A 13595-nucleotide genomic window follows, 5' to 3' on the forward strand; every position below is an offset into this window, starting at 1 on the left:
GGCTGGAGTACAGTGGCACCATCTGGGCTCACCACTGCCTCAATCTCCTAGGCTCAAGTGATCCTCCTATCTTGGCCTCCCAAGTACCTGGGACTACAGGCATATACCACAACACCCAGCTGATCTTTGCATTTCTGTAGAAACTGTGTCTCCTCATGTTGCCCAGGCTGGTCTTAAACTCCTGGGCTCAAGTGATCCATCTTCCTCAGCCTCCCAAAGTGCGGGGATTACAGGTGTGACCCACTGCACCCAACCTGAAAAAATTTCTTTTAAAGATTCAAGGGAGCATTCTAGTTATGAAACAAACATATGTAACCTTAACTCTAGGACTTTTAAATTCTTTTATAACCCCTATATTAAACTCTTATCAGTTAAGTCCATGACCTAAATGATCATACATTTAGGTGGTTAAACACACCCAGAATTCTGGGAGAAAATGGAGAAAACAGTCCATTATTATTTTGGTCAAGCCTTACCTTTCAGCCCATCTGAGTCCATGGGAGCGTTAAGGTTTGGTAAGAACAGTTGCTTGGCCCTGTTCCAACAGCGTTCTGTCTCCTGGTTCCATGCCCTGCAGCCACGCCTCTTCACTCTTGGGGCTTTCCCATGTACCTTCTCTTTCCCTGAGGAGACTCTTCCTCCTGCACTGCTCTGCCATCCTGTCATCTCCTTTGGCTACTCAGTTTGTGTCCAGTTTACTGCCTACATCCAGGCAACCAGGTCCTGACTCTTCTTTGTGGGGGAAAAAAAATGCTGAGTGCAGTGGCTCCTGCCTGTAAAAATCCCAGCACTTTGAGAGGCTGAGGTGGATGATCGATCACTTGAGATCAGGAGTTTGAGACCAGCCTGGACAACATGGTGAAACCCTGTCTCTACAAAAAGTACAAAAATTAGCTGGGCGTCGTGGTGCATGCCTGTGGTTCCAGCTACTCAGGAGGCTGCAGTGGAGGATTGCCTGAGCCCCAGGAGGTCAAGACTACAGCAAACTGTGATCGTGCCTCTGCACTCCAGCCTGGGTGACAGAGTAAGACCCTGTCTCAGGAAAAAAAGTAAAATAAAAATAAATACTAAATAAAAAGAGGCAGGATCTCCCTGTGTTGCCCAGGCTGTCTGTGGTGCTGTGCTACAGTCATAGCTCGCTGCAGCCTTGAGCTCCAGGGCTCAAGCCATTTTTCCACCTCAGCCTCTTGAGTAGCTGGGGCTATAGGGACACATGGCTTTTTAGGTCCTGACTCTTCTGTTACCTGTTGTTGCTGCATCAGCCCTGCCTCTCACCTACACATTTTCTCTATAGCGTTGGATCCTGGGGCTGAAGGTGGAGGGCAGGATGTGGGCAGAGAGGCCCCCACAGCACAGGCAATGGCAAGGAGATACCTCAGAGCACTCAGACCAGTGACCACATGCAGTTAGGTCAAAACAGCAACTTCATCTCTGTCATTACCAACCTGTTACACACTGGGCTCCAGTGAGAAAGGGAGGAGAAATAAAATGACCCTGCCTCTTTTTACTCTCCTAGCATGAGAGAGCTAGTGAGACCCAATACCTAAAGTATGTTAAGCAAAACATCTCGTGCTACAGAAATGCATGATCTGTCCTCCTCTGGACTTAAATGAACAAGTGTTTTATGTACTTAACAAAGTTTATTGGCTAGGCGTGGTGGCTCATGCCTGTAAGACCAGCACTTTGGGAGGCCGAGGCGGGAGGATTGCTTGAGCCCAGGAGTTCAAGCCCAGCCTGAGCAACATAATAGGACCCCATTGCTACAAAAAAAATTTCAAAAGTTAGCTGGGCATGGTGATGCTCACCTATAGTCCCAGCTACTTGGGAGTCTAAAGTAGGAGAATCACTTGAGCCTTGGAAGTCAAGGCTGCAGTGAGCCATATTTGCACCACTGCCTTTCAGCCTGGGTAACAGAATGAAACGTTAACTCAAAAATAAATAAATATAATAAATTATTGCATTGCAAAATAATTAACTACAGTACTTGCAAAATCAAACTCCATAGGCTAGATGGTGAAAAAGTAATTGCAAGTCTATGAGATGCACAAACTTGTTATTTTAAGTAATTTTGTTTCTTTGGCTATGTTTATATGACAAAATGAAGTGACAGAGGGAAAAGCTGTATTTTCCTTCTGAATTAACTGTGTCAGCTGAGTGCATGGCATTGAGCTTGCCAGATACAGAATGGCTCAATGTACAAGTCTTCTGAGAATACACCTGGGCATGGTGGCAGAGTGTGCCTGGCCCCTGAAATGTGCTGGGTTGGTTATGGGGCAGCAGGAGGGAGCATAAGAAAAAATGACAAGGAGGGCTCCTGAGGGCAGGCTGGGACCTTCGGCTGGGTGAAGGGAAGCGGAAGGATAAAAGCAGAGTGGGGATTGGGGCCCTTAGAGAGGCAGAAATGTGCCCCAAGGCAGAGGAGTCACACCCCCATGCTCCTGGCCAGCAGGAGAGGAGGTTTTTAAGAAGCCTACAGGTCTCTCAGAGATCCACATGCCTCTTGTATTATACCTGCTTCTGGCATTGAAATGTATGTGCTTCCCTAATAGAGGTGTTCCTGTCATTAACACCTCACCCCCACCCCCACAGACTGCCAGGACCCAGCCTAATTCCCACATCCACTGTGAAGCATATTCTGTAGCCGTGGTCTACCTGCAGCAAGTGCCTGAAGAATCAGTCAGTCTGATTCTTCAAGTGCCAGCAGTCCAATGATTTACTTTGCTTATTGAAAGGATTGGAAAAAATAACTTTAATCCTCTCCAGAAAAGTTGTGCATGGGTCTCATTTAAATTCACCAAAAGGTTTGTCTTTGGACATTTAAAAGTGAAAGTCTGAGCTGAAATTATGACTTGGCTTTGGTTTGTCCTTTTCAAGTTAATTTGAGCAAGTGAAAAATACGGTACGATTTTATTTTTAATATGTGGCCTCTAATACATGGCTTCTACAGAGAGACGAGAGGAATTGACTTATTGACAGATACTCCAGTGTTTACAACAAATTGCTTTATGCAATCTTGGTTAGATTTCTTAAATGCCCAGGCAGACTGAGTGACAATTAAGTTCATAAATGTCATTGACCCAGTGAGCATTTGTTGACACCTGGCAGGTATTAGGTTAGCCACATAGAAATGAAAACAGGAATATAAGAAAACCCATGCCCCTAAGAATTCCCAGGGTTCACACCTGTGATCACAGCACTTTGGGAGGCTGAGGCAAGAGAACCATTTGAGCCCAGGAGTTGAAGACCAGCCTGGACAACACAGCAAGCCCCTGTCTCTACAAAAAAAATTTAAAAACCAGCTAGCATGGTAGCATGCACCTATAGTCCCAGCTACTAGGGAGGCTGAGGCGAGAGGATTGCTTGAGTCTGGGAGGTCGAGGCTGTAGTGAGCTATGATCACACCATTGAAATCCAGCCTGGGTAACAGAGTGAGACCTTGTCTCAGACAAACAAACAAAAGCTAGGGCATGGTTGTTCATGCCTGAAATCCCAGCACTTTGGGAGGCCAAGGCAGGAGGATTGGTTGAGCCCAGAAGTTTGAGACCAGTCTGGGCAACAAAGTGAGAACCTCGCCTCTTAAAAAGTTAATTTAATTTTAAAAAGAAAAGAATTTCCAGTGGGAGAAGAGAAGCCTAGAAATAGCAGTAATATAAGGCATCTGTGATCAGCACACCAGAGAGGGAGAGACAGAGAGAGAAGAAGAACTGACTTATTGACAGTGTTTACAACAAATTGCTTTATGCAATCTTGGTTAAATTTCTTGATGTTTTGCTTTTCCTTTATTAATGAAAGGACTGGATTAGATTACATCAATCCTGGGTGCCTCAGTAACTGGGCCATGTTAATTCCTTCAGAGACACAACCTACTAAAAAGATTATCATGAATAAAAATGATTGTATAAATGCAAAATAAAGATAACCCCCATCCATGGAATACAAATTTTACATGTGTATTGCAATAAAAATAGCTAGATTCTAAAATTTTATTGCAAAATTCTGGGTAAAATCATCAAAATGCAACATTCTCATTTTGTGGGTGACCCTGATAAGCCAACACCTGAATGCTTACTTAGGTCATTTAACCCTGCCCCAAGCCACAGCTAGGCCATGGTGGACTCAGCCCCACTCTACTTCAGTAAGAACGGTTCCATTTTAGTGCCTATTTATCAGGGTTGTACATTCCATTTCCTTGAGGGAAAAGGAGATTGACAGCTAAAACATCACTGGATCAGATCATCTCTAAAGCCCCTTCCAGCTCAAAAAGATTTGAATTCTGTGATTCTCTGTCACAGCATCAATGCCAACCTCTCCTCCCCAACCTCTCTCAACACGTGTAGCCTGTCTTCCCTCTGGGAAGAGAGCACTGAAATTACCAAGGTCAGGCAGAGCTGTGATGCCCTTTATCCTTGCTCTCTTAAGCCCCAGCAGAGGAACCAGTCCAAGTGACTCTCATTCTCTCTTCCTCGCACAGGGTGGAGAACATGTCCATGCGGCTGGAGGAAGTCAACGAAAGAGAACACTCCATGAAGGCTTCGCTCCAGACTGTGGACATCCGGCTGGCGCAGCTGGAGGACCTCATCGGGCGCATGGCCACGGCCCTGGAGCGCCTGACAGGTCTGGAGCGGGCTGAGTCCAACAAAATCCGCTCGAGGACCTCCTCAGATTGCACGGACGCAGCCTACATTGTCCGCCAGAGCAGCTTCAACAGCCAGGAAGGGAACACCTTCAAGCTCCAGGAGAGTATAGACCCTGCAGGTGAGGAGACCATGTCCCCAACTTCTCCAACCTTAATGCCCCGTATGCGAAGCCATTCTTTCTATTCAGTCAATATGAAAGACAAAGGTGGTATAGAAAAGTTGGAAAGTATTTTTAAAGAAAGGTCCCTGAGCCTACACCGGGCTACTAGTTCCCACTCAGTAGCAAAAGAACCCAAAGCTCCTGCAGCCCCTGCCAACACCTTGGCCATTGTTCCTGACTCCAGAAGACCATCATCGTGTATAGACATCTATGTCTCTGCTATGGATGAGCTCCACTGTGATATAGACCCTCTGGACAATTCCGTGAACATCCTTGGGCTGGGTGAGCCAAGCTTTTCAACTCCAGTACCTTCCACAGCCCCTTCGAGTAGTGCCTATGCAACTCTTGCACCCACAGACAGACCTCCAAGCCGGAGCATTGATTTCGAGGACATCACCTCCATGGACACTAGATCTTTTTCTTCAGACTATACCCACCTCCCAGAATGCCAAAACCCCTGGGACTCAGACCCTCCGATGTACCACACCATTGAGCGCTCCAAAAGCAGCCGCTACCTAGCCACCACACCCTTTCTTCTAGAAGAGGCTCCCATCGTGAAATCTCACAGCTTTATGTTTTCTCCTTCAAGGAGCTATTATGCCAACTTCGGGGTGCCTGTGAAAACAGCAGAATATACAAGTATTACAGACTGTATTGACACGAGATGTGTCAATGCCCCTCAAGCAATTGCGGACAGAGCTGCCTTCCCTGGAGGTCTTGAAGACAAAGTGGAGGACTTATCTTGCTGCCATCCCGAGCGAGAAGCAGAACTGAGTCACCCCAGCTCTGACAGTGAGGAGAATGAGGCCAAAAGCCGCAGAGCCACCATTGCGATATCCTCCCAGGAGGGTGATAACTCAGACAAAACCCTGTCCAACAACATCACTGTCCCCAAGATAGAGCGCGCCAACAGCTACTCGGCAGAGGAACCAAGCGCGCCATATGCACACACCAGGAAGAGCTTCTCCATCAGTGACAAACTCGACAGGCAGCGGAACACAGCAAGCCTGCGAAATCCCTTCCAGAGAAGTAAGTCCTCCAAGCCGGAGGGCCGAGGGGACAGCCTGTCCATGAGGAGACTGTCCAGAACATCAGCTTTCCAAAGCTTTGAAAGCAAACACCACTAAACCTTCTTAATATCCATCACAGGAGGCTCAAGAATCCAGCCCTAAAATTCTCTCCAACTCCAGCTTTTCCCCCATCCTTGAATCATACCTGCTTTATTCTTAGCTGAGCAAAACAAGCAATGCTTTGGGAGGTGTTAACTCAAAGGTGACTTCTGGGCCACAGATCAAGAAAGCATTTGATCTGACCCAATGCCAGACACAGGGGATTTAAGGCATGTTCACACTTGCTGGGCAGGGAGGGGGAAGAGAGGGAGAAGGAAGGGTTAGAGATGAATGTGTATCAGCAGTCACGGCAGGAAGCCATTAGAGAGGGGGAAACAAGGGGCTTCGAGCACGCCCCATGCCAGGAGGCATCTGTTGATTTCTGACCATTATTGAGAGTTGTAGGATGCAGGGCTAAATTGCGAAATAAAATAACATAGCCAGCGTACAAAATGAGATATTCTAAACTTCCATTCTGTTTTCTTTTCACATTGGCTCCATCACTGGTGACTGATGAAGAGCATCCTCTTTATTCAGTATAAGCCGGCAGCAAGCAGTTCTACCTAACGTCCCACATCCTTCTCATGCCAACACTTCTGTAATTGATCATTATAAAGAAAAAACAAGGTAACAGTCATAGTTCACCTGTCTCTTTATCTATTCACTTCTGGTGCCACAACTGTTTATCCTTTTTTGAAGAAAATAAGGGAACAGAAATGCCTTTTCGTATTGCAATCGAAATGAAAGAAGAGTTGATGTTAAAAGACAAAAGTCAAGTGATTTATTATATACAGTGGGTGTTCAAGTCTAGTCAAGCAAGCTCAGGATCAGGATGAATGTAATTAAATAACTATATTTTTTAATTTATTTTGTATCTCACCTGTCATCAATGAATTCATTCACTGAATATGTAATATTGAACTTTAAAAAAAAAAAAAAGAAAAGAAAAAAGCAGTGGACAGAACTAGCCTGAAATTGCCATGTGGGATATTCTGTTCTCACTGTTCATGTCATGTGTTGTATTGCTGTGTGACCGTCATCATTTGCATGGCTCCACCACGTCCTCCTGAACACCTCTAAGACATAACTGCCAATTTTTCACATCACACATCACATGACCATTTTGTATATGAATCTATGGTTATATGTGAATATTTTCATACCTAGAGTTTTGCCATCTAATCTGAGCTCAGCATAAATTTAATTGGAGTTTTTCAAGGGCTGGTATCTTTTCTATGGAAATGTTCCAAAGTACTTTTTAAGGAAGTTTCAAAACTATAAATAACCTTAGAATTGACTGGGAGTTTGGTATCAACCCAAAGCCATCAGTTGCAAGCATACCATGAATATTTTCTTATAGACAGAGCTATAAAAAAAGATACAGTAGACCAAAATAGAAAGCAAATAAACCATATAAAGAGTTCTATAGTATATAACATTATACACATGTATATGCATTTATGCAGAGACATATTTATATATAAAATAGACATAAAGAGCTTTCTTAAGAGGCTTGGACTTTTCTATCACCTTGAAGTACAATCAAGATTTTTTAATACACAAGAAGTTCCATTGAAAGAGTTCATTATACTATTAGACCAAATGTTGAAATTATGATTTTTAAAAATTCCTATGACTTTCTCTTACATCAAACTAGAGTTGTGAAAATGACTCGCTCATTGCCCTCTGCCCTTTTTTGTCTGAAATCACTCACTATCGGGACATCTTACTTATTCTGGCTTTTCCTAAACAAAGTTTTGACACCAAGTACAATCTGAATAGACATGCAACTTTAAACCTGCTAGTGTTACATACTCTACAGTATAGGCATAAACTTCTAAAACAGAATCTGGATTGGAACTGGGATAAAGAAATCTTGACCCCAAATCTTTGGATTCCTATTTGGCTCACTGATGTTTAAAAAAGAATAAAGCCTTTAAGGAAAACGACCTATTGTTCCCGGCCTGAGGTACCACGTGGTTCTTTTGTTTAATTGTAATTGCAAACACCAAGTTTTACTTCATTTTGTGAAATCAAGTAAATACATGGATTAAGTCTCTTCCTTTAAATGTAAGATAAAATAAAAACTCTTCTGAATAAGCATTTCAGCTATAAAAAGTGTGATGAAGTCACATATGTAAAGAATTAAACAATTCCTTTTTCACTCCTTGGTATTTAGGTGAACTGGTAACAAACACCCAGACTCCCTCATTTACAGTTGTTCTAGGAACACTTAACATTTTATTGGGCCCCATATTAGCTATTGCCCTTCCTTCAAACATGCACAGAGTCTGAGAATAAATCCGTTGGTCTTAAACTTCCTTGAGTCATGAATCCCTATGAGGATCTGATGAAAACTCTAGGCCCTCTCTCCAGAAAAAAAAAAAAAATGTACATGCATGCAAAGTTGCAATATAACTTGAAAGGGTTAATGGGCCCCTGGTTCCATATTGATTGATAATGAGGAAAAGGGACCATGTTTGCTCAGTTAATAGAGTTGTAATAGGCACTTTACATTTGAGACCATCTCTCTGTGATTCTCAGGAAGGCTGAATCTCAGCACTAGAGTTTGAACCAAGATTTTGTTATTTTTGTTCTTTAAATTAGATGTTGCTGGTTCAATGCACTTATATCCTAACATGTTGAGGATTTTAAATATCAAGCACAATCAAAAGCTGAAGCCTCCCTGAAGGGTCTATAGAGGAATCAAAAGAGGTGGTAAAACCACTATTCATTGACATCAAACACCTCCAGAGCCTCATCCTGGGACAGATTGGAAGTGAGGGAAAGGCATTTTGAGTGCAAGTGTTGCCATTCGTTGTGATTTAGGAGAGAAAAGTTTAGGAACTGGGAAACTAAATACTCAATAGTCCTAATCTTGCAATTACCTGGTTCTTTTGTTGTGCATGAAAATTAAATTCTAACATCTGCGAAACATGTGAAATATATAAGCCAAATTTAAATGACTGTAGACACAAACTGTGTAACTTCCATAGGCCATTTCTTTCCTGTGCACATACATGTGTGTTCTTTTTCAGTCCATTTCTTTCCATTTCCGGGTTCTCTGTGCACCGATGTGGCATTGATTCTGTGGCCTTGTGCAGTCAGCTTATGCTCAGCCCATTGATTCCACCACATTCCCTGATCGAGGGGACGTTAATTACCTGTCTTTGTGAATTAAGCAGTTTATGAGCAGCAAGTTATTGAGGACCGTAAATAAAGTCATAGAGAGCTCAAGGAAGTAATAGCTGTGGTTTAATCATCTGCTTCAAAGGTGCCCATTTTTATATACTACTATATGTAATGATTTGTTCTAAATTGCTTGTTCCTTTTGAAAAAAAAATTAAGGATGTTTTATGAAAATGACCATGGAGGTCTCCTGCTTAACTAATAGACTTTATATTTATAGTTAGAGGACCCCTCCTTGATAGATTTGAATGAGTAGCTGGAATGCTTGGGTACAACTGACATAAGTAGTTTGTGTTATTTCTGCAAGCCAAAAGGTGTATTAGCAGTCAGAATGCAGCACTTTACAGAACTGGATTTTTCTAAATGTCTAAGTTTCCAGGTCTAGGATATTATTTAGCACTTTGAAAGTTCCCCTTTTAAAATTTATATATAATAATAATCAAATGAGAAAAATGTGTACTTATAAGAACACAAAATGTGTTTCTTCTGAATGTTTCAAATGTATTCTAAAATATGGTTTCTATAGATAATATTATGGAAGATAACTGGATAGTACTTTTTTTTTTAACTTTCAAGTCTGCACAGTCTACCTGAATGTTTGGGCTGTTTAATTTCTTTAAAGATGATAAATATTATCCAGTCATCCATCGTGCTCTATCTATAGGCTATACCATTCATATGTTGGGCAATGCTGTATTACAAAACACATGGAAACATGTATGTGACCCATGTTTAACCCAGCATAGTTGTAGCATGTGTTTGTATTAATGAACATTACAGGCCAGCTTTATAATCATTTATAAATCTGTAACATTCAATAAAGAAGCACATGTTACAGTGATTAATTATGTTCCCAATTCCATGTTATTTAGCATCTTTGTGAACTGGGCATTTTTGTTCCTGATCTGCTTGATGCTTTTCACATTCCTGTAGCTCACTGTAAAATATGTGTGTAAGCTGATGTATCTCCTCTAATGAGTCCTGCGAGCTGTGGTAGGCAAGTTGTGATTTTGTGAAAGATGAACTGGCATGTTATGCAAAAGACTATATGACAAATGAACTTAGAATGATATTTTAAACTCCAGTTGAGTTAGCTGTTTGTTTACATCTGCTAACCCCATGCAGAAGCAGTGTACAGTATTTTATAAATATGTTCATTTAGTAACACTATGTTGTTTCTAGATCAAGTGATGCTAGTGTGTAGGTGGTTATATATTTGGCCTAGATATTGCATTATAACTCTCTATCCTTTAACAGTAACAATGTGACTTAAATGAAGTAATCGCTCTCAAAAACCCAGTCTTAATTTTGTGTCGACAAAATGCATGCACTGCTTTATGCATTTCTTTTGACTTTTCTAAGGCACTTAACATTTTACTGTTGCCTGCTGTGACGCTTAAGCCAGTTAGGAATTTACTCAAACGGTTGGGCTTCTTACTATGGGGATTATGTTCAGTTTTTAAAAATTAAAAACAAAAAAAAAGTAACCAAGGGATTTTTAAATCTTTTTTTTGAAGCACTGAACAAATAATATGAAATAAAGTATTAACTGCAGGTTGTGTCGCCATGGGACCCAGAGATGGCAAGCCAACCCCTCATGGCTCTGCCAAGGTCTAGGTGTTGTGCATCTGTGGTATATGCAAGACACAGTTGATTCTTCAGAGCTACTGGGTGCAAATTGCCAAGCTAGAGATGAGGTGCAAAGTCCGTTTGTGAGAGTGCAGAAGTGCGCAGATCGCTGTGCATGTGTGATCCAATGATACAAGAGACCTCCCTCCTTGTCTTGTAGCATCCTCACCTTGGGGGTGAGCCTAGCCTGGGGGCAGGTGGCATGGGTTTGGGTGTCTGATCAGGCACTGGGTGATTCTAAAGAGTTTACTTTTTTAGAAAATCACCATTACTAGAAGCCATTCAACATCTGGAAAAGAGAGGAGACAATTTGCACAGTTTTGTAAATGACTGCTCCTAAAATGAGTAGAGAAAACTTTCCTCTCAGACTGCATTGACCTAAGCTTTCTCCTTTTTACAAGTCGGATATTGTCTCTCAGATTGGAGTCAGCCAAAGGAAAGGCTGGTTCCAATTTAAGAAAAGCAATTTTTTTCTTTAATTCCTCTCAGAAGGTAGTTGTGTTACCTTTTCTCTGATGATTTCCTTGCTCTCATCACTGCTAATGAAAGCAACATGTGACCATTTCTACGGATCATCTAAGAGAGGATTTTGGTGACCAGGTAATCCAGATGGCAGTAAGAGTGAGGTGAATTTTCCCTTCCTTACATTACCTAGCCTACCGGCCTCCTTAAACCTACAGGCCCCTGTGTATTTGCACAGTGTTTGTGTGCTGGAAACTGAAAAGACATGTGTATGGCTAGAAGTCCATAGGCTTTGTAAAGAGCATCAATGTCAACCAGGACCCATGCCTTCCTCTGGAGGAGGCAAGTGGCTGAGGCCTGCGGGACAAAGGGGGAAATTCAGCCTCGTGCTTGGATGTGCGGCTTTCTTCCTTCCCTCTACTTGATTCTCTTCTCTTAGTCCAAGACTAGCTGCTTTTTCACCAGACCAACAGACCCTTGCCCCCATTACCTTTATACCTTGTTGATCCTGGCTCAGTAAGCTGAAACAGCAGCCACTTGGAAAAAGCCAAACATTTTGACTTTGTCCCAGGCCTGATCTTCCCACTAACTTAGCCTCCTCCTGCCTCCACCCCATGCTCCTAATGCGGCTGGTGTTCGCATCCACCTCGTCCAATGTTTGCCTCTCTAAATCTCAAGAGCCCTACACATCTTCACTGCAGCTTCCCACACATCTTTAAAACCAGCCATCTGCACCTAGATTGCGAGGCTGCAAATTCAAATACATGGAGGGGCCAGATCCAGAACACACAAATGTGTGAATGGGACTGGTGAAAGTCAACAGAAGAAGCAGGGTTTGTAAGTAAGGCATGAGAGAATACACATTGCACCACAAAGACATTCAAATTCAGCCCTCCGGACACTGTGCTAGCCAAACAAACATGTCTGCCAGCAGCATTCAGTCCCAAAGGCAATAGTTTGGGACCTCTGATTTAGAGCCAACAGGATCAGATTCTTGATTGTGACTTGGTGAGTGTACACACAAAATACACTGAGAACTGAAAGGGGGGGGAAAGAAACTTGCCTTATTCAGATTTACTCTTGTTCTGAATGATGCGTGCATGTATATTTGCGAGCCACATAAATCTAAACTTGAACACAGAATCTTTGTGAGAGATTCAGAAGAGTACCATAGATGGGATGAAGACTTACCTGCTTCCTGTCACACCGCATCTGACCTGAGTTTATATTGCAGCTACTGCTGTGTGAAACCAGTACATGCAGCATACTGTACTCACAGCCATTTCATAATATAGGACCTAGACTCTCATTTGTAAACGTTCTAACCCTAGTTTATAACGGGGGAAATCATTCAGATATCATTTTTAAATGAATTCCTACAAGTACAATGGTTTTGAAATTGGGTTTGCTAAGCATATATACATCTTTTCCTTCTTTGTGTATGGATAGACCGTGGTTTGCATATCTATTGACACTATAAATATATATAAATCCTTAGAAGAATTGTTTTTTTAAAGGTCTATTATTGAATTCGCAATGCACTTTGAGCTTGATTGTTTAGATATATAATTCAAAACAGAAGTTGGCAGATACCACAGGAAAAACTTTCTGAAATTTCTGTAACAAATGTTTTGCAATAAAAAAAAAAAAACCTCAGTAGTTTAAAACATTACTGGGACTTCCTTGTGCACTTATTTGCCGCCATCTAATCTCCACCATCCTCATGCTAAGAAATTTTGAGGTACAGAGAGATAATTGCCTACGGCTCCACAAATTACTTGTTTCAGTGAGCAGAAGTTGCAAACGGGTAGCCTGTGGGTCATATACCAGCACGGAAAGGGTATTACTGGCCAGCACAAATATTTTTTTTTTAATTTGAAACACTTAAAAATTGAGGATGGGCACAGTGGCTTACTCCTGTAATCTCTGCACTTTGGGAGGCCAAGGCAGAAGGATCCCTTGAGGCCAGGTGTTCGAGACCACCCTGGCAAACATGGTGAAACCCCCTCTCTACTAAAAATACAAAAATTAGCTGGGCATAGTGGCACATGCCTATAGTCCCAGCTACTCTGGAGGTTAAGATGGGAGGATTGCTTGAGCCTAGGAGGTCGTGGCTGCAATTAGCCAAAGTGGTGCCACCACACTCCAGCCTGGGGAATAGGGCAAGATCCTGTCTCAAAAAAAAAAAAGAAAAGAAAAGAAAGATTTCACATCTAATTCCAGATTTCTGGCTTCTTTTAAAAAAACCTGAAGATCTGGTAATATGAGACCTGTATTTCCATATGACAGTCATCAGCTGAATCATGGCGTCTCGGGTGCCCTTTAAGAAGGAGCCTGTACTCTAATATACCACAGTCCCCACCACTCTCTGTCTCTTACATTTAGCTCTCTTTACTCAGGACATTACCT

General features: G+C 42.2%; 1 protein-coding gene across 20 annotated transcripts in view; it reads left to right on the forward strand.

Moving 5' to 3' along the window:
• Positions 1-12855, forward strand: part of TRPM3 (transient receptor potential cation channel subfamily M member 3) — a 921715-nt gene extending 908860 nt beyond the window's left edge. For 8 of the 20 annotated variants that reach the window (XM_032290701.1, XM_032290703.1, XM_032290704.1 and 5 more), the window contains one exon: positions 4472-12855. In XM_032290701.1, coding sequence (XP_032146592.1) covers positions 4472-5924 — 1453 coding nt within the window. In that variant the 3' untranslated portion in view covers positions 5925-12855. The remainder of the gene's footprint in view (positions 1-4471) is intronic. The other 12 variants (XM_032290714.1, XM_032290716.1, XM_032290715.1 and 9 more) reach the window with 3 other exon arrangements.
• Positions 12856-13595: the final 740 nt, after the last annotated feature.

Source organism: Sapajus apella, unplaced genomic scaffold (genome assembly GCF_009761245.1).
Source record: "Sapajus apella isolate SASKATOON/1434 unplaced genomic scaffold, GSC_monkey_1.0 scaffold24, whole genome shotgun sequence".
In the NCBI taxonomy this organism is placed as follows: Eukaryota; Metazoa; Chordata; class Mammalia; order Primates; family Cebidae; genus Sapajus; species Sapajus apella.